This window comes from Hipposideros armiger, unplaced genomic scaffold (genome assembly GCF_001890085.2).
Source record: "Hipposideros armiger isolate ML-2016 unplaced genomic scaffold, ASM189008v1 scaffold_133, whole genome shotgun sequence".
In the NCBI taxonomy this organism is placed as follows: Eukaryota; Metazoa; Chordata; class Mammalia; order Chiroptera; family Hipposideridae; genus Hipposideros; species Hipposideros armiger.
Window position 1 is genome coordinate 368,184 of NW_017731483.1, and position 27,659 is coordinate 395,842.

At 35.8% G+C, this 27,659-nt stretch overlaps 1 protein-coding gene across 1 annotated transcript in view; it reads right to left on the reverse strand.

Annotated features, from left to right (window-relative positions):
• The window catches only part of STX17 (syntaxin 17), a 46,175-nt gene extending 18,771 nt beyond the window's left edge, over positions 1 to 27,404 (reverse strand). Inside the window, exons 1-3 of the mRNA XM_019649464.1 lie at positions 27,366 to 27,404; positions 20,898 to 21,083; positions 11,953 to 12,018 (exon numbers count right to left, since the gene is read on the reverse strand). Coding sequence (XP_019505009.1) covers positions 11,953 to 12,018; positions 20,898 to 21,020 — 189 coding nt within the window. The 5' untranslated portion in view covers positions 21,021 to 21,083; positions 27,366 to 27,404. The remainder of the gene's footprint in view (positions 1 to 11,952; positions 12,019 to 20,897; positions 21,084 to 27,365) is intronic.
• Positions 27,405 to 27,659: the final 255 nt, after the last annotated feature.

Consider the following 27,659-nt stretch of genomic DNA (forward strand, 5'->3'; position numbering starts at 1 on the left):
CCATATTCCATAGCATCGATGGAATATAATGTATTCAGACAGTTCTCCAGTGATCAAAAGTCAGCCATGGTGTTTCCAATTTTTAGTTATTTCAAACTGTAAATCCTAATATATGCATAACAGTATATATTAGTATTATAGTATGTACTATTATACTATATTTTGTAGGGATAATTTTCAAAAGTGACAGTACTCAAAGGATAACAGCATAATGTGCATTTTTATTTCAACAGTTATTATCAGTTTTCTCCCCAAAAGGCTATAACATGACCACCGAAGTAGGAGTGTCCATTTTACACGCTGTATCTCAGTGTTTTTACTTTGCATTTCTCCCTGAATGAAGCTGTTGGATTTTTTCCAAATGACTTTTCCCTCTTTTTAGAATCATCTATTGTCATAATCATAAATTTTCTCCTAATGTGTTGATAGCATGAAGTATGAGCAGGTTTCATGGTATAGAGCCATCTTTCTATTTCTTCAATAAACCCTTCCTGGTCAATACATATAATCTTTTAATACACTGTTAGATTCAATTTGCTAATATTTTATTCAGAATTTTAGAAAATCTATGTATTTGTGTACCTGTGTACACATGTGCATATGTCAACAGTGCAAGTGTCTACGGTATCTTTACTACGTTTCAACTCACTTGAACAGGTCTAAGGTGAGCTAGCTTCATAGAGTGAACTGGGGAGCTTTCCATCTTTTTCAATGCTCTATACTTGTGAAAAACATAAAAAGGAACTATTCTTTGACAGTTAAATAGAATTAACTTGCAAAAGTAACCTCAATATGATGATTTTTAAAAATTATAGATCTCTATTCACATAATATTTTAAATTCTTTCCCTCTAATGTACTTTCACAGATGCTAATGCAAATCCTGTATAGTAGACAGGACAACCAATATTAATTTCTTGAATTTCTCATGTGACTACTTTGAGTGAGGTGTTACATTCCATATTATTACATGCCACATTATTACATAAAGAGAAATAAAAAAAAAATAGTTCAGGATTTACTTAATTATTTAGTGGCAAACCTGGGGTTAAAATCCAAGAATTCTTATAAGTCCAGCAATCTTTCCATTAAACTATAAACATAATCCCCTCTATATGGTACCTTAATACATTCTACAGTATCCATTTTATTCTAGTAAAATTAAAGCTAACTCTGGAAAAAGTAGTTTAGCTACAAATTAAAGCATCATAAAGACTTGCTGAGTGAATGAAAAACCTGTGCCTTTAACCTACCACAACTCCACGCTTCCTTCAACATTATGTCCACTCACACCATGCCAATGTGAGCCAGGAAATCTACAAAGGAACAGACTGTAGTTTAAAAATATGTGCTACAGCCGGCCGAGTGGCTCAGTTGGTTAAGAGCTCGCTCAAGAGTTTGAGCTCTGAGCAACAGCGGTTCGAGTCCCTGCCTGAGCTGAGCAGCCGCTGAGCTGGCAACAGGTGGCAGGATGGCTCAGCTAAAAATAAATAAATAAAAATATGTGCTACACAAGCATTACTACGTAAAAATCATATAACCACGTGAGCATCTAATCCGTCCTCAAGATTTTACAATAAGGAAGCGAGTCCAGATGAACACTGTGGAAAAATGAGGACCAAAGTCCAGTTCACAAATCCTGAAACAATATTATTTTCAACACACCACCATCTCTTGGCTCTGTGATTCCTTTCTGGACCACAGTTGAAAAGTTTGGTTGTATAGTTGCCATATTGTCCATAGAGATATTTTAGGCAACATTATCTTGCAAAAGCATCAAAAAGTCTCTGCAGCTAATGAGCATTGTTTGTGACACATTCTTCCTCTGTTATAAAATTTGTACATATGTTTATGTCCCCAGTCAAATTATAGTGTCCAGTTAAGAACTCTACTGCTGTGGATGAAGGGGGAAAAATGTTAGCGGAGAGAAAGAAATACCCACTAAACTATAAAACCTGATATTATATTAACAAAAACACAAATAATGGCTAAATTTTTATCAGCACTTACTGGCAGCTGTCCAATGTATATCTCTGATGTAGAGTTTGATTCAATTAAACCTGGTAAATGAATGAATGCTTTCTCATTATTCTCCACAAAGTGGCAAAGCAGTGGTCCAACAACAGGGATCTCCAACTATCAAGAAACCAAATAGAATTCTTCCCTAAGAAAGGATAAGTCCTTAGCATATGAAACATTTCATCTCGCATCAGTTGGAGAAAATAATGAAAGGAATGGCTTTTTTAGAATTAATTCTGACATACAAGCATAAAACCAGTAAAGTGGGAATGAAACCCAGGAGAGAAAGCAATCATGCCATCTTGGAGTTCATAATATTTAACAAAACGATACACTAGAAATAGTGATACTTTAGGGAAGTGAATCAAGTTTAGAGAAAAGAGTTGTATGATGCCATATCAGAAGTGATACTGCAGTAGGAAGATGTTTTTCAAAAAGAGAGATAGTTTCTAAAAAGTAAAATTCTGACACTATGAAAAAAAGTTAATCTGATAAGAAAGTGGTACCTTAAGAATCCAATATAGTTGTGTAAGGTGTGCTATAAGTTCAGAATTTTATGAGACTTATTTTTTTAAAAAAAAAGGAATGAAAAGAAAGGCATGTGAACAAGGATAAACACAAAAGAGTGGTGTGAAATGAGGAGACTCGTGTAAGTAAAGTAAGAGCCCAGAATGAGCGGAGGCTGGTGAAAAATGTTAAGAACAATAAAAAGGATTTAAAAACTACATGTAGAGTAAGAAGAACAGGAAAGAAGGTTTAGGCCTACTGCTTGGGGCAGATGGTATAATGTTAACAGATGATGCAGAGAAGGCAGAACTACTTAACTCCTATTTTGATTTGGATTCTCTATTAAGGAGAAATATTCAAAATGGAAAGAGGCATAAGAAACATGATCAAAGGACACTTGAGACATCTCACTGCAAGGCTTCATGAAGGAGGTGAGATCTGAGCTGTCCCTGAAGAACAATATTGGGAAAACAGAATATACGAAATAGAAAGAATAGATCGGGAAAAGACAGAAGTGGAACCGAGGATAGCAGCTTTCTAAATACTGTATTTCATCAGTTTCAGGACAATATCTTTCCTACATTTTAACATCTCTGAAATTGGAATGTATCTTTAAAGAGATGGTAAAAAAAAAAGCATTGTGTCATCCTTAACTGGCACCACTTTTTCTTTCTTAAAGGTACTTAAAATAATGGTGTATCTTGAAACTGATGGTGCCTTAGATTTAATCTCCTCCCTGAGGTTCTATAGCACCTATGCCAGTCAGAGTGAAGGTCAAGGATCCTACGTCCTGACTAATCTGCTCATAGCTATTTCAAGGCAAAATTTAAGTTTAAATTTCTCTGGAGCTTATAATAACCTAAAACAACTGACCTCCTAATAGCTTCATTTTGGAATCCACTCTTCTCTTCTCTCCCGTTCTTCGCCTGGCCTTGCTCCTCCCTAACCTTGTCTCTTCTCCTAACTTCTGTCTACTATCCTTACTTCTCCCTCTCTTTTCCTCACTCCCTCTTTTTCCTATTGCTTCTCACATTAAAAGAATTTTTTAATTAAAAAGTAGATAGCTCGAGTGTTCTATTTCCCCTAATAAAATTATAAAAGCCACATTTTACTTCTACACGTTCCATGACTGATTTTACTTGTTTGTATTTATGCTCCCTATGAAAATGGATAGACTCTCTGCACAGCAGTCTCTTTCTCAATGTGGTCTGAAATCGGCTGAATCAGAATTTCTAAGGTGCCCAGAAATCTGTGTTCTCAACAAGCTTTGCATCACCACTGCTATGGCGACTAGGCTGATTAAGTTTCTATAAAAGCCAGGTTAATGTTCTTCAGTGAATTATTACAATAGTAATAGATTTCCAACTTTTTCACTTAGTTTCAAAATCTGATCACCAAATCTTTCTTATTGCTAATGTTTTCTTATCCCTGAAAAGAAAACAAACTCATTCTACTTGCAGTTTAATAATAATAATAATAATAATAATAATAATAATAGACTTCTGCAGTTTGCAGGACAGAGTACTGGAGAGAAGGGAGTCACACAGAAAGAGAACCGTGGAGATATGCAGACGGATCACCTCCAGTATTTAGCAGAGGACTGACCAGAACATGTTTGTGAGGAAACTCAAGGCTGGGAGAAAAAAACCATCAAAAAAGATTAGAAGGCACAGTGTCCAGGACTCACTCAAAGCTGGAAACAATGTCTGTTCCCACTAGCTAAACTGGAAAAACCCTCACAGGGCATGGGTACAGCACTCAGAAAGGTTTTACCTCAGTAGCAGAAAAATAATTAGCCCTAGACTGAGTATTACTCCGGTCAATCCTAATAAATTATAAAAGACCTAAGAGGGTCAAATGGCTTCCAAGTAACTATTGGGTTGTCGGAAAAGTCATGACACATTTTTGCAATGAAAAACATAGAAAAAATACGTCATGGCTTTTCTGACAACCCAATATATTCTAGAACACAGCTCAAGAAGATTATAGGAGCATGAAAATATCTAGCATCCAGCCTGGCAAAGGTCATCCAATCAAAGATCACTAGACATATAAACATAGAGGGAAAATAATATGACCAATAATGAGGAGAATAATCAATTGAAACTGATCCAGAATTGACACAGGTATTCAAAATCAGCAGAGAAGCATATTAAAACAGTTATTATAATTGTATTCCATGTGTTCAAAGGGTTAAGTAGAGACATGGAAGATATTTTAAAGAAAAAAAGACCCAAATCAAAATTGAAAACTATAACATGTGAGATGAAAAATACATAGAATGGAATATCAGCAGATTAGAAACTGCTGCTGCTAAGACTAGTGAACGTGAAGGCATAGAAATAGAAACTATCCAAAATGAAACACAGGGCAAAAAAAATGAAAAAAATTTAAAAGAACATCAGTGAGATAACTTCAAGCAGCCTAACATATGTGTAATTGGAGGCCCTGAAGGAGAAGAGAGATGGGAGAGGACAGAAAATAATTTGAAGAAATAATGGCCAAATTTGATGCAAACTATAAACCTAGAGATCCAAGAAGCTCAATGAATTCAAAGCACAAGAAACATGATAAAGGAAAAATCATAAAAGCAGTCAGAGAAAAGACACATATTATATGCAGAGTATCACCGATAAGAATGAAACACATTTCTCACCAGAGACCATGCAAGCAAAAAGACAGTTGAACATCTTTAAAGCACTAAAAGAAAAAAATCAGTATAGAATTCGACATACAAAAAAATTCCTTTTAGAAACAAAGGCCAAATAAAGGTTTTGCAGATATGCAAAAAAATGAAAGAATTCATAACCAGCAGAACTATACTTCAAGAAATGTTAAATGAAGTCTTTCAGGTAAAAGGAAAATGATACCAAATGGAAATAAGGGTTTACAGAAAGGCATTAAGCACGCCAGAAATGGATACGACACAGGTAAATATAAAAGATTCCCCCCTTGATATCTAAATCATTTGAAAAAGATGACTTTAAATGTTACAAACCATATAATATATAGTATAAGTAAAATATATGACAATAACATAAAGACTGGGAAGGGAGAAATAGAAGTATATTGTAAGTTTCTTAAATATATGTGAAATAGTATAATAGTATTTGAAGATAAACAGTAATAAGATGTATACTATAAACCCTAAAGAAACCACTAAAATGACAGAGTTATAGCTAGCAACAAAAGAAAGAAGATAAAATGGGATAAAAAAATTAATTCAAAATAAAATGGGACCATTTATCAAACAAAAATTAAAATCACAATGATATACCATTACAGGCCTATTAGAAAGGCTAAAATAAAAAAAAAAAACTAACCATCTCAAGTATTTGCAAGGATAAGGAAGAACTGGTGGGAATATAAAATGGTACAGCTATTTTGTAAAATAGAAAATTTGGCAATTTCCTAAAAAGTTAATGAATAACAACTACTATATGATCCAGCTATGCCACTCAAGTATTTATCCAAGAGAAATTAACTCCTTTGTCCATACAAAGTCTTGAACTCAAATGTTCATGGCAACTTTATTTATAATAGCCAAAAACAAGAAACAATGTCCATTAACAGATGAATGGATAAACCAAGTGTGGTATATCCATACAACAGAATACTTACTCAACAATAAAAAGGAATGAAATACTGATACACATTACAAGGATAAACCTTGAAATATTTATGCAGAGTGAAAGAAGCCATACAAAAAACAGAGTGCATACTGCATGAATCTAATTTATATAGAATTCTAGGAAAGCCAAACTGATGACAGAAAGCAGGTCAGTGGTTGCTTGGGTACTGGGGTTGAGGGGTGGGGGTGTGTGTGTGCATGTGTGGTGACGGGGAAGGGGTACAGAGGGATGTGGGAGGGAGAAGCAAGAAGGAGGGTTACAAAGGGGTATGAAAACTTTTGGGGGCAATGAATATATTCATTATCTTGACTATGGTGATGGTTTCATGGTGCGCACGTATGTCAAAAGTATACTTTATTGCATGTCAATTACTCCTCAAGAAAGCTGTTTAGAAAAAAGTAGAAAAAATTCAAAATATATAGTATTTACATATAGTTACATGCACAGAAGGAAAAAGATTTCCTTCTGATGAAGAAGGAAAAAGATTTCCTTCTGATGAAGAAGGAAAAAGATTTCCTTCTGATGAAGACAGTAACAAGGTAAATGGAATCAAGGAAGGGAGGACAAGGGGTTTGAGTGGAGTTTCTAAAAATTTTTTCAAAAAAGGGAAAAGAAATTGTGGCAAAATGTTAAGGTTTGGCAAATTTTGGTGATGACTGCGTAAGTGTTATAATATTTGCTACATTTTTGTATGTTTGCGCTATGTGTGTATGTAATTTTTCAAAAAGGTACTTCAGGCTAAGGTATGTCAGGGTAGTTCCTTATTCCCCTGTCAGGCCTGCTGAGTACAGAATCATTTACCAGAGCTACAAAGAAAGTTAAAACCTACCATATTAGGCCTTATTTGTGACATTCTACACAAATGTGTCTATACGTGTGTGTGTCTGCATTTTTCTAAAAAGTAAACGCAAGTATGCTGATTCTTAATCAGCCACCTAACTGGTATCTGGCTTCCATCCTTGCCCCTTTAGAATCTATCCTTTCCCTAACAGTCAGGTCATCTTTTAAAGTCCTATCAGGTTGTCTTCTGCTCAGAGCCTTCCAGAGGCTTTCTAACCAACTTCGAATGACCACATCCGGCAAGGCCTTCCATAATCAGGCTCTGCGGATCTCTCTGACCTCATCTGCTATTCTCTCCTTGCTCATACCACCCACCATGCCCTCTTTATTACCCCTTGAATATGTCAAGCACCGTCTCACCCCAGTCTCTGCACTTGATTTTCCTTCTGCCTGCACAAGTCTTATTCCCCAGGCTGATGCCTTTACTTCCTTCAGGTCTCTGCTCAAATGTCAACAGAAACCTTCCACAACCACTCTCTATATAAAAGAACACTCATGGCCTTTTGTGATTCTTCGTTCCCTTTAACCTGCCTAACTTTTACTTCATGGCTCTTATAACCATCTATTACATATTCATTTACTTAAAAAATTATCTGTCTCTGCTTTCTCTGCTCACCACTCCAGAATATAAGTTCAATGAGAACAAAAGTTTTCTTTTGTTTTGCTCATAGCTATATCCCCATTGCTGTTCTAGAATAGTATCTAGAACACAGTAAATGTTCAAATGTTTCTGCCCTTCTAATAATCATGTTATTACAGAAAGGTAGATATTATGTCTTGTTCTGAAAATTTTCAGATATATCCACAAGTTGGATAAATGGGTCTATATTCAATGAAGTAAGTTTTAAAAGAGGAAAGTATGCCAACTCAGTAATTAATTAGCTTTGCAGTATGCAGTGGTAAACTGCAAACTATGGTGAAACTTTCAGTAAATTAAAGGTGACATCTCTCTGTCTCTTCAGTTTTTTAACTAAATTTAGTAACTAGTTATGGCTTTTTTCCCCTTCGTTCAGAAATATCCTGAAATTTTTGTCAAAAGGTTATGTTTAAGTATATGTTTAAGTATACACTTGTCTATACTGATAATTGTAAAAAGTAATTATTCTGAGTTAATTGAAATTCTGAAAATGGCTAATTATGTGTTGACTGATTAAAAGAAGAGTGGCTATGCATATATTTGCCTTTGTTAAATACTGATTTAAGGATTCCTAATGTGTTTTGACAACACATAATTTTGAGAGCAACTGTACAGCAGAAAACATTTGGTGTCATAATAATTCATCTGATTTCTTTACAAACATAGAGCTCAAGTCCACTGGTAAACATTTAAACAATGTAGAGTAAACACATTCTAGATGTCATGTAATTTATTAAGGGCTCCAGATTATAGCTATTTAAGTAAAAGAAATCTAGACTACTTTTTACTTGTAATACCTAACTACCACATTAAGGTACTGACAGTAGTGTAATGACTTCACACACTTATTTCAACATTAAAAGGTACCAAGAAGAATATATATATAGCTTAAAAAATATTAACTGAACCATCAAAAGGAGTATAAATCATAGGAGAAAAAGATCTCCATTTACTCAACAAATACCTAATGAGGACCTACTGTGTAGGTATAAAGTGCAGAATTCCATTTTCTATCCACCTGAGTTACTACTAAAAGTAATTCTAGATTGGTTCCTGCACTACCCCTTATTAAGGCCTTGTGCTTTAGACAAACACTAAGTTTCTCTGTTCTTCAGCCTTCTTTTGTCTCAAACATGAGGATAATATCGCCTTTATACAGTATTCAGAGAGCTGGCACTGTATCACTTCTGGTCTCCACAGTATATCTGACAATCATATACTAACTTACATTACCTCTTTTACTAAAGCTTTAAACTATTATTTAAATATTTTATTTAACCTTTTGTGAATTCCTATCCAGGTAAGCTCCTTCAAAGGAGAAATTTTGGTGTATTTTTCAGAATCCTCTGTTATCACACAGCATTATTGCTATAGGTTAAATATTTGAGGAGGGAGGTAGGAAGACTGAGCTTGTAAAAGTATACATTTTCTACTTTTATATGACAAATTAACCAAAATGGGGGAAAGTGATGCAACAGCACGTGTTTTAAATTAAACTAATAAAAAGCCAACAAATTTTTTTTAGCTTGATCTAGCAGTTAAAAGTGGGAGTATCAAAACAAGCTTCTAACCAATTCCTCTCATTTGCTGAATACCTACTGTATGATAGGGCTGTGTAGGGACTTTGCACATGTGATCGACAGTCCTTACAACCATCCTGGACACAACAGAATGAGATCTTACTCTCAGAAAAAACATATGTATAATTAGTATTAAGAATTCTTTTGCAAAGGGAGCTAGTAATTTATAAGGTCTTTTTTTTAAAAGATAAATTTGAACAAGCTTGTTTATAACTAACTGTTTTACCTAATAACCAGTGAGCCAGATTAAAAAAAAGAAACCACAGAAATCAGTATAAGAAGGAAATCAGGAAAAATGGGTGATATTACAAGAGGGGAAAAATACTACTCAAAAAACCCCCAACTATAAATAAACAGTCCAAAGGAATTCAGACCAATTATTAGAAATAACAAGAGTTTAAAGATACTTGGCCATAAGATCTATACATGAAAATTAACTATATTTCTATATACACCAGCAAAAGTTAGAAAGCATAATTTAAAAGACATTTAACATTTCCCCCAAACATACACACACACCCATCCACCCAACCTGAAATTGTAAAGTACTTAAGAACAGATTAATGAAATAGATAAAGTAAATGTAAGCCCTGAATTCCAGTCATCTGTTGCTGTATAACAAATTCCTCCAAAACTTAAGAGCCTAAAGCCACCATTTGATTTTGCTAATGATTTTATAGACCAGAAATTCAGGAAGTCCTCAGCTGAGCAGTTTTCACTCATAAGGTTGAGTCAGACGTCGGCTGAAGCTACGGTGTGCTGAAGGCTCAACTGCACTGGACATCCAAGATGGCTCTCATGTGGCTGGCACTTGAGGCTGGAAGCTACTATGAGCTCAGCTGTGGCTATCTCCCACATGGGGGTCTCCGGATACTTGGACATTTCACATGATGGCTAAGTTCCCCCAGAGCAAGCAACCCGAAAGGACCTGTGGAAGCTCTCTGGCCTTTTCTGACCTGGCCTCAGAAGTCAAGCAGCATTACTTCTGCCTCACCCCAGATTCAAGGGAAGTGAAATCAGATTCCACCTGTTGGTGGAGGAGCAGGAAAGTCATACTATAGAAGACCAGGCAGGATGGAAGATATTTTGCAGCTATCTTTATAAAGTATAATCTACCACAATCTGTATTCAGGAAACTATATACATTATACATAAATATTAAAGAAGACATAAACAAGTATAAAAACATCCCATATTTATAGTTAGGAAAACCAGACATTGTAAATATGTCAGTTTTTTCTAAATAGATGAATAAATCCAATGCAATTTCCAAATTCCTGAAAAGATTGTGTGTGGACTCTGAAAAGCAGATTCTGAATTTTATATAGGAGACTAAAGAGCCAAGTATAGGCAAAACACTCCTGAAAAGGAAGAGTAAGGTGGAAGTGTTTTTCTGTCAGCAAGCCTTATGATAAGACTGTCTTAATTAAGATAGTATAGTACTTGATGGAGGAAAAGAAAATTGACCAGTGGAATGGAACAGAAATACCAGAAACAGACCCATGCATATATGGAATTAGCACTGTAGAAATCAGTTAATAGTGAGAGACAACTGGTTTTCCAAATGAAATAAAATAAAATTTTATTACTATTTACCTCATACCATCAATTCCAGATGGATAAAAGACTTAAATGTTAAAAGCAAAACATTTAAAACATTCAATAGAAAATACAGGGAAATAACTTCTTGATCTTAAGACACAAAGCATTCCTTGAACAATACACCAAAAGCATGAACCATAAGAGAAAAAATTGATAAATTAGGCTGCATTTAAATTAATAACTCTTTTTAAATAAAGACACTATAATGAAAATGAAAAGATAGTTCTTACTAGATAAATCTAATAACAATAAATCTAGAAAATCTATACCTGTTCATTAAATTGTCCAAAAATAAGTTTGACACAAACCAGCAAAGAACAAACTATACACAAAATTCAGGGCAGATATGAATAAAACAAAGCAAATACCTACATCTAACAGCAGTTTCAATCGTACTATTTTAATGTACACATAAATCTTTTGTGCCAGATGGAGGCCAATAATGTAAATACATATATATTTTTTAAATCAGTAAACAAACACTTTGACCATACCATTATCTCAAGAAAATCATAAGTGATTCTTGGTGACATATTAAACAGTGAAGATGTGATTTTTAAAAAATTAATTTAAAATAACTAAAGTGTATTTATTAAAAAGCCAGTAACTAGCAATGACTATTTACAACAGTATATTAATCCAACAATATTACAGAGAGAAGATCAAAATCTTCAAATTATAAGGACAACAACATAATATCTGCAAGGCACATGAACAGGCAATTTACAAAAGAAATATTACTATCCAAGGTGCATATGAAAAAACCCTTTCACCCTTCAAAGCAATAAAAGAAAAAAAATCCAGATTAAAACAAAAAAGCAGCATTATTTTAATACTTAATTAGGAAAAATTAGAGAAATAGGTAATACTAACGTTGATAAAGTTTTTGGAAAATGCCATGATTGTGAGAGTATAAGTTGATATATCATTTCTAGAGGAAATTTTGGTAATATGAATCAAAATCTTGAAAATATCTATAACATTTGATTTGGTAATTCCAGCTAAAAATGGACCCTTAAGGAAATAGTTACAAATATGCATAAAAAGATTCAACTACAAAGGCATTTAGTTTAGCAAAAGTTTGTTAAGGCTGTCTTTTTCATACTGGTTTACTAGAAACACTATTATAGCCTTACCTGAACTGTACGTCCTGCATTGATATGCTCTTCGTGCAACTTGTCCCAGATTCTGCATCTCTGATACTACACAAAAAAGAGGGGAAAGGTATTGAATATTTTTTTATCACTAATGTGATTATTTCTAGTTACCACAAAAATCCCCACTCACCTACCAAAACTTAACACACCAGCTAAAAATATTATTGACTTAGTCGTGGCAGTTAGCTGTCCAAAGACCATACAAGTAAGAAATTCTCAAAAATATTACATAAAAAATTCTGGCAAATGGTAAAACAAACAAAAATCACTAGATACTGTTTATTTTACTGAATGAGAGTATAAACTTTGCTTATATTGCAAACTCTTTGGAGGTAAAAAAAATGACTGAGAATGTGAAAAGTAAAGATTAATAGCATTCATCAGATATTCTTACTATATACAAAGAATTTAAAATTCTGTCAATGATAGTGTCAAGTATTGTAAACTAAAATCTGATTTTGAGAAAGAGTAAAATTGATACTGCTGATAGAAAGTATGTAACAATGAGAATAAACATTTAATACATATGTTTCAGTTTTTACTAAGGCAATGTTTAGCTTTCAAAGTTTCATCTAAGAAACTAGACAATCATGATAATGGAAAATGTTTCATGTGACAGAAACCATAGCAAACATGATGACATCACAGCAGAACACTATACAGAATAGAAATATCACCAAACATCACATATTATTTTTGGTTAAAATAAAAAGTACAAATAATTAAGATGTTAGCAGATGTGGATAATGACAAACACATTTTCAGTATACTACACATCAATAAAATAAATCAACCTACAAATACTTTGAAAGGACAGAAACATGAAAATGCCCCATACATGGACAGAAGCCATAATAGGTTATAAAAGTAGAGCTATTCTGCATATTCTTTAAATTGGGTAGTGAATAATGCAGCAAAACAAACAAACAACCCTCTTTTGCACATCACAATAAAATTACTTAAAATAAGTGACCGAGAGAAAAATCTTAAAAGCAGCTAGAGGAAAGAAGAAACATACGCGTGCTTAAGTACAGAGGAACAAGGATAAGAATGACAAAAGCCTTCTCGTGAGAAACAATGCAAACCAGAAGACAGTGGAGCAACATCTTAAGAGTATTGAAAACAAATCTAAAACTCAACCTAGAATTCAGTACCAATAGAAAATATTTTTTAAAAGTGAAGGCAAAATGTTCTTTTTAAAACATAAAAAAGCCTACAGAATTCATCTCCAGCAGACCTGTAGTACAAGAAATGTTCAAGGAAGTCCTTCAGGCTGATGGAAAAATGATACCAGGTAGAAATCTGGTTCTACACAAAGGAATGAAAGGAGTACTGAAAATAGTAAATATAGATAAATACAAAATGTGTTTTTTCCCTTAGTTTTAAAATCTCTTAGAAAGATAACACTCAACAAAAATAACAACAATGTATTGTGGGGTTAATAATATACATAGAAGTAAAATACATGACGATAACACTACAAAGACCCCAAGAGAGAGGGAATGGAAATACATTGGTTTAAGGTTCTTATACATGAAGTGATACATAAGGTAGCGTGTGATAAAGTTAAAGATGAACTATAAAGCAAGCACTAAAAAACAAAAAAGAATAGGTATAATTAGTAAGCCAACAGTGAGAAAAAAATGGAATCATAAAAAATATTCAATTAATCCAAAAGAAGGGGTAGGGACAAAAGAAGAAAAATGGAACAAATTGACAAAAATAGCAAGATGGCAGATTCAAAGGCAACCATGTGACAAATGTCTATTCATTATAAAAACCCTCCGCAAACTGAAAGAAGTTAACATACTCAACGTGATAGAGGCATCTACAAAAACCCAAAGTCAACATCATCCTTAGCGGTGAAAGACCATGCATTTCCTAATTGTGGGAACAAGGTAAGAATTTCTGATCTCACCACACCTATTCAACATCACACTGGAGGCCCTGGCCAGTGTGATAAGGTGAGGGGTGTAGGGAGGAAGGGAGGGGAGAGAGAGAGAAAGACAGAGAGAATAAAACAGTTTGTCTTCATAGATAACATGATTATCTACATAGAAAATAGAGCCTAACAGAAAAGCTATGTAATATAAACAGACGGCACAATGATTGCAAGCCATAAACTGAGGATTACTCATGGAATGAAGATAAATAATATCTACCCCATAGTGTAGGTAAAAGTGATTCACCTCATAATGCCTACCAAATATCAAACATACAAACCCCAAAACAAACACAAAAGATAGAATCCCAGAAGTGTTGTAACTCTCCTAAAGCATTAGAAACTTATTAACCGACAGTGCCAATGCTGAGTACTCAGGTAGGCTAACTTGCTTGTGAAGGAACCCATTTTCAAGTATCAACCTTGCACTCAGGGACTTTTCATATCTTAATCCTCACAATAATCCTATGAGGAAGGTTTTAATTTTACCTTTACAGCTCTCAAAGTTCATGGGCATTTGCGGCTTTCTCCTGAATGGTCACATGGGTCAATATTAAATCTGTGAACTTTGAGGTCCATTTCAGTGCTGTGTGAAGATGGTGTATTTATATCTGACTGGGGATGGAATCAATCAGGGCATGTCCCACAATAAGTAACTAAATTGGGATTTGAACAAAAAACAATGTTTTAAAGGTGGGCAAATGGGGTGGATAGTGCTAACAGATGTAGGAAAGAGAGCAAAAGTATTTAACTCTGTATTTTTTTTTCATCTTCCTTCTTCACTGAGGAAAATGATCTTCGAAAGAGAACAGTCTACAATAAACATGATTAAGAGGAAAATGAAAACCAAGAAAGAGTAAGAACCTAGATACTTCAAACAAGTCTAAGACAACAGGCCCAGAGAAATTACATCAAGTGAACAAAAAGACCTTGCAAATGTGATCACAGGAATACTTTTGCTTATCTATGAGGAGCTGTGAAGAACTGGAAAGGCTCCTAGAGACCAGCAAATATTGACCCAATTTTCACAAAAGAAAGTATCTTTAAAACACTGCAGACTGTAAATCTTTGGGAAAAGTCTATACCAGGTTATATCAGAGAGATGGCTTGCGAGAACTTAGAGAAATGGTGACAGCATATCAGAGTGCTGTTTCTTTCCTGTCCAAACATTTGTTATCAATGCCTTGAAAACAAAGAATGCATAATTACCGAATTCGCAGATAACATAAACTAGAAGGCATAATAACATAGAGGAAAGATCACAATTCCACATGATAAGAAGAAATGTAACAATGATCAATGTAAAGCCTAACATTTAAAAGAAAAAGAACAATCGTACAAGAAATAGGTATGTTCTGGCCCGACAGCTAAAGTTCATATTAAAAAGTCCTATGGATTTTATTTAGTTGATTATAAAACAAATAAAAAAGCCAGCAAGATAAAGTGGCTTCTAAAACAACTGATGTAACCTTAGGCTATGAACATGAATATGTATATTCATTCATTCAACACATTTTTATTAGAAGCACACTATGTTTCAAGCATAAAATTAGAAGTTTAACACATTAACCAACATAGTAATCTCAAGAAAGTAACTTAACCACTCTGTGTCTGTTTCCCCACCTAAAAAAGGAAGACAATAATAAGGCAAAGGTAGAAGGATGTTGTGAAGATTAAATGATATGATATACAGAGGGTACCAAAAAAAAGTATACACATTTTAAGAAAGGAAAAAGCTGTATTAAAATTGTAAGACTCAATATATACCAATAACAAAAGATGAATACAAGTCATGTGTATACATTTTTTTGGCACCCACAGTATATAAAACCCCTAACATAGGACTCAAATAAAAACAATAGCTACTCCCTTTGCTATTGTTGGTTCATTTGTCCAGAAAACTATAGAAGAGATTAGTGTTTTGGGTAGAAGCTCAACTAAATAACCTTATCTCTTATAACAAAATTCTAAGGAAAATAAGGAATAAAATAGTTCAGACTTCTTCCTGCTTGCTACACAACGTTATAACTAAATTAGTTGACACTATTAAAAGCTATTATTCCAGGGCCAGCTGAGTGGCGCGATGGTTAAGAACTGACTTGGGACAACCAGAGGGCCCTGGTTCGGATCCCACATATGAGGGCCAGTGACACTGCCCTTCACAGCTAAGATGCTGAACAACAGCTCAACCTGGAGCTGGGCTGCTGTGAGTTGCCGGCGACGGCATGGGCTGCAGCCCCTGTGGCAGTGGGTTGCCATGGGCGTATGTAGCCAGCAGCCAGCGTGAGTGGCCAGCAGCCGCAGTGAGCGGCCGTCCAGAAGCCGGCAACTGATCTGCCTCGCCCAGGAAGAGCGCAATGATGGTGACTGCCAGCTTGGGCCAGTGAAGCAACGTCCTCCATAACTAGACTGAAGAACAAAACAACAGCAACTTGTCTGTTCCCCTTCCCCCAATTCCCCAGTGCTGTTCCCATCCTCCAATTCCCCAATAAAAATCTTAAAAAAAAAAGCTATTATTCCAAATCTTTGGAGAAGAGAAAAAACTTAGTGTGGTTTCATTTGTGTGAAAAAAATTACAAGAAGTAACTCCTTAAATTTTTAGTTAAGTTGGGGCCACAGACAAGCATTTCCAAACTGCACTGTTTTCACAAAAAGTCATTTTTGTATTGTCTATTTGCACAGTGGCACTACAGAGATAGTTTAAAACAGTGCTATAACTTGAAGCAACTAGGATGCTTTTTGGTAGCAGGTAACAGAAAACTCAAAATTTAAAAATGGCGTTAATAATAAGGACATTTATTATCTTACATGAGAAGGAGCCTAGAGAAGTAGGATAGTTTAGTTCAGAAGCTTAGAAGGTCGTCCAGCACCCAAATTCTTTCTGCTTTACTATCTGCAACAGCGGTTTTAGTCCTCAGACTTGTTGCCTGCTGCCTATAGTTCCGGATACAACCAGGAGACACAAGACAAGCAGAAGTAGAAGGACTGTTTCCTCCCATGTATATCTTTATAAAGTGGAAAAATCTTTTTCAGAAATGTCCGTATCTCAGACAGGCTTTTCCCTCAAGTCTCACTAGCCAGACCTATAGAATACACATATTGTTCACTGCTAACCAATGACAAGAATGAAATTACCCCCATTACTCCCTATATCAGTCACCACCTGTGCTTTCCTATCCTGAAACATCGGGGAAGGCATATTGAATCAGGGTTCTGCCAGAAAAAAAGGAAGAGGCGGGGAAATGTGGTTAAAGCTTGAAATAAACATTCTCAGACTAAAAAGAGAAGTGGAAAAGGTTTTTGTTGTAATCACAAGTTAAAAACCAAATAAAAACAAATCAATCAATAAAAAAATCAATGAGCCTGATTATGTTTGATTTTGTACCGTTCGGGCTTCACACTTCCTAAATAATCCATGCCACTCATTTTCACACCTAATTATATGTTACCTCTTATCATTCTCTAAATATTCCCTATCTTATTTGAACTGTAAACTTCTTTAGGATTAGAAGCCCATTTTTTACATCATTTTCAGTGCTAACAATACAAGAAACAATGACCACCAACACTTACGAAAAGCTAGTATATATTTATTTCCTGTGGTAAATAATTTCCCTCTTATGAAACCTGGCAGATAGAACACATTCATCTCTACTCTTTTCCAAAACCCCACTAAAATGACAGTACAGAACTTTCAAAGGTATAAATTCATAAGAAAAATGAGAATACAATAGAAGATATCAGTTGACAAGAAATTTTCACAAAAGTTTGGAAGCTGAAAAGATTATGGAGATGTTGCTACTGACTTAGCCGACCAGAGAAAGCTGAAACCTAAGGCTGCACTCCACCGGCCCAAATAATTGCACTGCCCTGATCACCACAGAAGACCACACTTTAGAAGAGCATCTGGTGGTTCCCCATTAAAATAGATCCTCACCTGTTCATTCTGCCAGGTAACAAGACCCCTACTAATACCCCGTAACTCATACACACACACACACACACACACACACACACACACACGCACACGCACACGCACACGCACACACACACAGCCCTCCCAATTAGCACTCTTAAATATCAACAGCTAACCATGGAAAGCCTGTAATTCTGTAGGCTACCACAAAAAAGGAAAAGGAAGAAAGGAAGGGAGAAAGGGAGAGAGGAGGGAGGGAGAGAGGGAAAGTGAGAGAGAAATAAATGAAAATGAGGAAAGAAAAAAGGGAAACAGGGAAAACAGACAAGCAAAAGAGAACAGAAACATAATTAATACCACCATAGAGAGACGATAGGATACTGTACCCATGAAACAACAGGAGGAGTCTCTTTAAAAGAATAAAGAGAGAGGGAGAAAAAAGAATATAGAAAAAATACACTTTTGGTTATTTAGTCGTAACAGGAACGTGGATGTAAGAGCTAGAGCTGGAGCTGCCATTTTGCATGTACGACAGAAAGAAGCTGAGGATCAGATGGCAAGTTAAAAAGAGCCTGGGTCTTGAATGACTGTTGAGCTGCCTAGACCATCTCCATAAACGAGAGATTAAAAATAGAAGCAAAACCCAAAAAACCTCTGTCTTATTTCATGCACTACTTTGGGGTTTTCTGCCATATGCACTTCAACCACATACTAACTCAAACAGTACATGCTACACAATAAGTTCTCCCTCAAACCCTTACAATATGAAACAAAGAAAATTAAGTTCCAAGTTGACTATCTTGTTGTTCCTATTAACTATGCTTAAGTCTACCCTACGTTAGCCGAGAAAGCTGAATGCTAACACTTCCAATTTCAGGATTACATTCTAATCAAGTCTATCTCGTGTGATCAAATGCAATGCTGAAAGGCCCACGGAGCACAGTCCCAGGTGTCCACAGCACACTGCTCTCATTGTTTGCGGATGTTGCAGCATCACTCCACTAAGGCTTACCTTCAATTTCCCTTCAGTCTGACTTTCTTCTTTTAAATTCATATTGGATGACTGATGGCTAACATATGAATATTTTATCTGTCTACACCCTTCCCCCAGGAAGAATATGCCTTTCTGACAGGGAGGCATCATTAGACACCTGGAGTACAAACTAAGTTTAACTCTTTTGTCCACCGTGAACACTGCTGCTTTTAAATGTTTTCACATTGCCACAAAGTATCTATTAAAATATGCTGCTCGATCTTATCCAGATAAAAAGTCACTTTCATAACTAATCTAGAAATCCTAGAGACAGTAGAATGATCAAGAATATGGAATAAAACATTGGTAAGTATGAGTTTAACTGCTTCGTTTCAGACAACATCACCTATACTGTAGATTATAATTATTCTGATATTGTCTAATGTTTTCACAATAAGTAAAAATTTCACAAAAGGATACAGGAAAACTGTTCCACCAAAGAATGATCAATAGAATTCTATAAAGTCTGGCACAACTAGCCAAATCGGTAATAGACCCATCCCTGTCCCATCCATCTTTCTCTCAGGGTTCTGACTTTGCCACTGATGATTGACTAGGTGATACATGTGGTTAGGCTTTGAGGGTAATGACAGCAGGCATTTCATGTAAAATGAATGTAAGAAAAAGGATAGCTAAAGCATGCCAAACCTCAAAGGTAAAATAGGATAAAAAAGGAAAGAAATGATCTCTGTAGACCACTTTCTACCTATTTCTGCCTTTTAGAATCAGCTCTGCCAAATTCTTGTCATCTTTGTAACTGAATGCTTCAAAATGAGCTCGGGACTTTGACACACACCATGTCAAACCTCCAACCCGGATATGATCAAGCAAAAGTAAACAACTCTATTTGTATATTGTTATAGTGCTGAAAGAACGCACTCTCCTTGTTAATCAAAGCATGGAGCCCTTTAACTTGTTTCTGCTCATGACCAGAATAACCAGTTTACCAGACAACGCCTCCTTCCTTAAAAGTCACAGTACTTATTGTTTATGGATAAAGAAGAAAGAAATTAAGAGATGACAAAATATTAATCTTGAATTCTAGATACCTTCATATTTGCACTGAAATTTGCAACATAGTATTCTTGGCCTTTACTTTCTATACTTTTTAAAAATCCTGTGGGGACAGATGGGATCTATGGGAGAAAAAGCTGACATTTTTCTTCCTTGCATAAGGTAGTCAGTTGAGGGTGATAAATATTGTTTATATTGAAAGGCTTAATGATCACTTCCACCCCTCCACACCAAAAAAAAAAAAAAAATCAGTGGTGAAGGGTCAAACAGATTAAAATTTATACTGGGAGAGGTTTTTTTTTTAAGGAGCAAAAATACCTCTGACCTATCCCACAGCACATAAGATAATATAACCTATCAAAATCAATGCTCAGTGCTCAGTAAACCTGATGTTCCCATAAATGGCACGACCATTCCAGCAGACCCTGGCCAGTCCAGGCTGTAGGCAACCTCCACCAGAGTCCCTGAGATGAGTCCTTCTCGCTACCTAGTTCCTAAACTTACTCTAGGCAGTATTTCTCAATTTTGGGCTTTCCTCAAAGGGAAGCAGTGAAGTTGGGAATTCCCTCATATCACGCAGTGATTTGCCTCTTTCATCTACATGCACCTGAAGAGGATAGGAGTTACTGATAGACACACACTCAAGGTTCAAAAAACTTGCCATGGGGTGAGTGAAGTTAACGCAGGCCCCTTAGCCAAAGTTTGCCACCTCCACACTATGGTGCACTATCAAAGAGTTTGCGTTTTAATTATTAACTGCCTAATACGTCAGTATGTACAACTAGAAAAATGCAGATTCTATTCTTATATCCCTTCCTAAAAAAAAGGAATGAGAGGTGTATCTGTAGAACAGAAAAACCAGATTTAAAAAATGAATAATGTTGCTAAATCAATAGGAGCTAGCTGTTTTAGCAAAGCCTCTTATCTAATATTCTGAATTTAGCTAAAATGTACAACAAATATAAATCAGAATATGAAACTGGTTTTTTTTGTGTGTGGTAGAAAATGGAAAAACTTACCTTCTCAATATTTATCTGGTGCTTTCTTAGCCTCTCCAGGTCTGTTGGGATTACTATTTTAATAAATTTCTGGATAGCTGGTTCAAGACGGCGTAATTTCACTTTTTCTTCATCTTCAGACATCCTAAAAAAATGTTACACCACTTCTACTTGCAACAATTGTCTTCTCTACTCATATAGACAAACCTAAAAGGGAAATATTTAAGAATTTTTTAAATGAGCTCCTATTATTTTTAAAAGCCAACTATCAGATAATTTTATAATTTATTATAAATATGTATTCAACTTAATGCTGAGCTTGAGTGACTTGTTTTTAAAGAAACCCTTTATTTTAAACCTTTTTCTCTCTACAAAAGTAATATATGTTCACTTTAGCATGTTTAAAAATATGAAAAAGATAATAAAATAAACAATCATCTGCTCACCCACAGTTAACTAACTACTCTTTTATTTTTCTTTTTTTCCTCCCATCCCTACTCTTTCATTTTGATGTATGTCTTTCCAGGTCATTGTTTATATAAGGACGTATGCATGCAAGTATATAAATACCTTTTAAAGAAAACTAGGAGTATACTGCCCAAGTTTTCATTTCCCAATGTACCTTGGACATTGAATAACCTTTTTGAAAAAGGTGTCAAATGGCAAAATTGGAAGAAAAAAATTTCATTCTTAACATTTCTGTTTGTATCAAACTTCATTTCTAATGTTATCATTAAGTGTCTATGTAATTACATACTTTAAATATAACATAGTATTCAACTCTTCTTACTGATGTCCTTTAAATTAACTCTTCCCTTTCTCACAAAGTGATTAGCATTGTCTACAACCAATACGAATAACCAGCGACACAGCTGAAATAAGATCCCAGGATTCCTTAGAGTACAATCAAATGTTCTAATTCACCAGTAGTTTTCTATCAGTGTTCCAGGAAGTCCTGGGGCCAGGGTACGAGAGGGTAGGGGTTAGAAAGTGAGGCTCTAGGCACCCACACCTGCTCCAACAAGCCTCAAAAGATGGGTAAACAGGGCCGGCTGAGTGGCTCAGTTGGTTAAGAGCCCGCTCAAGAGTATGAGCTCTGAGCAACAGGAGTTTGAGTCCCGGCCCGAGCTGAGCTGCTGCTGAGCTGCCAACAAGTAGCAGGATGGCTCAGCTAAAAAAAAAAGGGGTACTTAAAAGGGTGGGTAAACAGTAGGTAGCTGAAGAGAGAATTACTGCTTGGAAGATATTAGTCAGAACACTGAGGACTGAAGAGATACACAATATAAAAAGATAAGGGACATAAAGGATAATATGAGAAGCTTAATAACAAATAGGAGCCCCGTAAAAGAAATAAAGAAAATGGTGAAGAGGCATTATTCAAAGAGAACATGCTGAGAATTAAGATATAGGATCTCGAATTGAAAATGCACATAAGCCCCAAATTGCATAAATTAAAAAAAAATTTTTTTACCTGAACACATAGAAGGAAAACTGTGGACCATCAAGGACAAAGAAAAAATCTTAAAAAGCAAACCAGGGATAAAAGACAGATACACTAAAACAAAAGCAGCAAACTTTTCATCAAAGCAAGATACCAAAAGACAGGAACAGCTTCAAAGTGCTGAAGGAGTTGGTATATACCCAAGGAAATTATTATTTGAAATGAAGACAAAATAATAATTTTCAGACATACAAAGACTGAGTTTATTACCAAGCCCCTCATTAAAAGAACTACTAAAACACATACTTTAACAACAAAGAAAATAAAGCCAAAGGAGTGGAATAGCAAGGAGCAACGATTATAATAAAGTATACTGTTACTGGGTGAATAAATGAATAAGTAAATGGATAAACAAAGAAAAGATTCATTTTGAATAACCTAAGAATAATAAAAATGTTTTCATTTAAATTATTTTTCTATAATGCATCTTTCTATAACACAAAGTATTACATTGCATAGATGTTACATAATTTAACTAATCATCTACTGTTAACTATTTAAGCTGTTTCTAATTTTCTACCATTATAAACTATGCCACAGTGTAATTACCCTCCTTACGCATATATACAATTATTTCTGGAAATAGAATTAGTACGTATACACAAGTAGGACTTTTGATGACAAATGTACTAAAAAAATGTTATCTCTATTTGCAATTCGCACCAGCAATACATCAAAATGTCCATTTATCCATTCTCCAACCAATACTTGGTATTATCGTTCTTATTAGACATTCTACTGGTGACAAAATGGTGTGTCATTGCTCATTATTGTTTTATTTTGCAATTCTTAAACTACTAATAGGTTTGATTTATTAGCCACTTACATTTCTTCTTTCCTGAACTGCCAGCTTGTGCAAAGTGTCTGTTTTACTATAAGGTACATCTTTTTCTTATTATGTTTAACATATAATAGATTCATAAATTGTAAATTATTTGTCTAACGTTAATGTTTCCCAGTTTATCACACTGCTTCTTGTGTTTTCTTCTACTCTGCAGAATAAATACTATAGAAATCTATCTTTATACCTATCACTGTTCCTATCAAAATGTTTTGAAACATCCCTGGTGTTCAACAGATGCTGATGAAATGAAAATGTTTCTTCATATGGCCTTTCTTCACCATTTCTAATGCTATCACTCTAGTGTCAAACAGCACAATATGTATAGCACACTACAAGTGTCCTAACTGGCCTGCCTTTAGACAATTTGCCATCTCCAAATTTTTCCCAAATTGCCACATTACTATGTATCTAAAACACCAACTGCAATATGTTCCTGCTCTGAACAAAAACTTTTGAGAGTTCCCTATTATTTTAACAAGAAAATACAAGGTTCATAAGTAGATCCACCTAATTTATCTATTATCACTCAATCTCTATTTTTGGTTTTACAATGATGTTCCCTTTTTCTAGATGCTCTTTTTTATCCCATCTGCCTCTAAGCTTTATGTATCATTTGAGACATAATTAATATGATTCTGCCTTCTCTTTCACTAATCAGTTTATAATAATACTTAACAAACTCCAATTTTTGGACATTTGGCTTGTTTTCAAGGCTGCCCTATGCTGATAGCTTTCTTTTTTGAGTTCCAAAAATGGTATTTCCAGGTCAGAGCAATGCATGACTCTGCCCCTCAGCTTTCCATGCCCAAGGAAAACCTGCTACCTCATAAGGGCCATCTCTCAGGGAAGACATTCTGCCCAAGAACCTTCCAACTTGTTTTCCAACTCTTGGCCTGCTTCCAGCTAGTATTTTTTTCATCTCTCCAGGATTTCCATTTTTATGAAATTATAATAAAATGCCTATATAAAACTAAGACCATAACATTCAAATAATTGCATAAATCATGATGTTATAGGTCTTAATTCAATATACAAATGGGATTTAAAAGTGCAATTGAATAATAAATGAAAGTGTATTTAAGCATTTTTTGATTTTTCAGTCAGAAAATTGGAACATATGATATAATTAAAACACAAAAAATAAAAAATACATTTACATCGACATTAAACTGTGTAAACTATTCCTATGAAAAAGACAAGGAAAAACACAAAAATGCCTAATTTCTCAAAATTCTGTAGAGTTGTGTTACTTTTACCATTTTTTAAAAAAGTGTAATGGAATATTTGGGGTGATACAATTGTTCTGTATCATGACAGTGGTGATGGCTACACAATTACATGTATTTGTCAAAACTCATAGAACTGTACACTACAAAGCAAATTTTTATAAATTCTAAAACAAAAACAACTACAGTATGTGGGGGAACCCAAATAGAATACAAACTATAAAAAAAATTAACTGTGTTACAAATGAATAGCATAACCATATTGAAAGAAGGGAGGGAAGAAACTAATCTAGGTAGCTTTACAAAACAGCATTTAAACTGGATATTACAAAGCTAAAGATAAAAAGAACTACACAAAACTATACTGTACTCTAGTTAGTAAATTTGTTTCTCATAGAAGTATGGGTTAGAAATATTGAAATTATGTATATACTAGGATCAAACAAATAAAATATTTTGTAGAACATGAAAACCAGATTTCTCTCTGTCAAAGAAAGAAGTTACAAATAAGGGACAAGAAAAGAATGAACCCTGTGGTGTTAGAGGTATCAGAATAAACTTTTGTTTTTTAAAAATATACACAGAATATATATATATATATTTATTTATAATATGTATTATATATGTATATATACACTCAGATATATAGACTATATATTCTATCTGTATATATGTACAGATGTATGTCTATATATACATATAAATATAAAAATAAATCTTTGTGTATGCATGAATGTGCGTGCGTGTGTGTGTGTGTGTGTGTGTGTATCCATAGAAATTGTGTGTGTGTATATATACATATGTAGCTGATATATATGCACATTCCAGGTACTAGAAGCAATGATACCCCAGTGGCAATGAGCATACCTAGCCCCTAGATCTTGGTGTTTAAATGCCACTCTTCAAAAAAAGAAACCAGGGTCCTTGAAGTGGTTGGTTCCAGGGCTGGGGCAGGGAAAACACAGGATAAGCCTGGAGCATCTTACGATACCAGAAAGTAAGAAAGTTCTCAAAAAAAGGATGGGGGGGTTGTCAAAAGGGCACAGGAAGCAGCTGAAGAAATTCTCAATGGCCAAAGCTGGAACAACTTGAGCTATAAAATAAATAACAAAAGTATAGGATAATAACCAATAGAAAAATAAGAGTCCATACTGATAAAAATAACTAAATAAATAAATAAGTGGGAAGAAGAGACAGCTCTTCCTTACAGAACATTAATAAATGAAGAAGGATTGAGGGAAACAAAGTCACCATCAGGCCACCACAGTAATAATTACTGAAGGCAAGATCCACCAAAAGATGCTAAAATTAGCAAGTGAAAATTTAAGAAGAAACAGGATATGTGCATAGTTTAAAAGTTCTCTCCCACGATATCGATTAATTACAAAGGGAAATAATAGTAGCTTTACATTAGAGAATCCTAGCAGACACCACCTTAACTAAGCCCTTGAGAGTAATAATAAAATGCAGTGTGTCATATCAGGCACCCCTCAAGTGATTAACTGAGAAGCGCACATACACACCTGTGGTGTCAACAAAAAATGCGTAACTGTAATCAAGCCATGAGAAAAAAAATCAGAAAAAAAACCAATTGAGGGGCACGACAAAATAACTGACCAGGACCCTTCAAAGGTGTGAAGGTCGTAAAGGGGAGCTGTCAAATTGGAGGAGAGACTAAGGAGCCATGCCAACTAAGCGCAATGTTGGATCTTAGATTGGACCCTGGAACAGAATAAGGTCATTACTATATATATATATATATATATATATATACCCAAAAAACCACAACTGATGCAGTCTGAAGAAAATTGGTAGTTTATTGTATTGTGCCGATGTTAATTTCCTACTTTTGGTAATTGTACCAGTTAGATGGGGTGTTAACATGAAAAGAAGCTGTAGAGGACTCTGTATTACTTTTGTAACTTTCCTGTAATGTCAAATTGTTTCAAAATAGTCTTTTTGTACTGTATGATGTTTCACATAAGACAGGGCAAACATTTACAACTCAAATCATATTCACCGCACTAATACGGGGGCGGGGGGCGGTGCCTAGTTGCTACAAACTTTACCATTTAGCGCTTACAACTATTTTCAGCTGAGCACCGTAATATTCATGTTTCCCATGAGGAAAAAGTACTGGGAAGTTCACTCAATTACTTAAGAGGTTATTGATAACTGAAAAACCCCATTTCTGAGAAAAAGTCCAAAATCGCTGAAACACCCCTATCCCCATTCAAGAGTAATGAACACCTTCCATCGGCCTAGAGACCCCACATTTCCCCACACTGGTGGCACCTCTGACTGGGGGGGCGGGGTATTGAATTTGGAAAGAAAAGGCCTTTTTGGTCCTACCATAAGGTCTCCTCTGAGCCTCCGATTTCGAAACTACAAAAGGAGGGAGTTAGATGTGGGGCCGTCTGTAAACCACCTCCCAGTCTGGCTGACCGGAGGCTTCGATCTCTTGCTCCCGGTCCCCTCCCCACCACCCCCGAGCCTCGCGTCACCCCCTCGCAGTGTCACCCCCTCGCAGTGTCACCCACAGCGCGCCTAGGCCACACATATCAAACGCCCCCCACCAGAGATCGGATGCGAGGGCCCGTCTCGGGGCCTAGACCCCGGGGACCCCGACGACCTAGGGCCCACAGGGCGTCACTGGCAAGGCAGACATCAGGAACTTTTCCACCCCGCGACCCCGGGAGGCCATCAAGCTCGTCCCGTCGGCCGCCTCCCTATACCCGCTTGGACTAGGGCTTCCAAAAACGAAACCGCCACTTCTTAGAGCTGGGAGGAGCCCCCACGGCGCTCGCACTTCCAAACTGATTCCCCATTTTCTCGCAGGGGACCTCTCCCGTGGGACCGGCCCACAGTGCGGGGTCAGAGTCTGATGCCCCTACAGCGACCCGACGCGAGCCCCTTACCTCCCGCCGGGGCGCTCGAGAGTGGTCGGTGCACACGGCGCAGGCGCGGGAGCAACTGGGCGGGGAGTCGCATTGGGCCGGCCGGGCTAGGCCCCGCCCCCGCCCGCCGCGTCCTGGCATTGAGAGGTGTGGCCCGCGAGCGGGTGAGTACAAACGCGGGCGAGTCTTTTTAAAAAGTGGTCTTGGTTTATGTAGTGGGGTTGTAACACTGGAGCCAGTAGGGAAGACGCACAAAGGCTTTTTAGTCAGTTTGTTGACTGTTAAGTATGAGACAATTCACAGTTGTATAGCCCT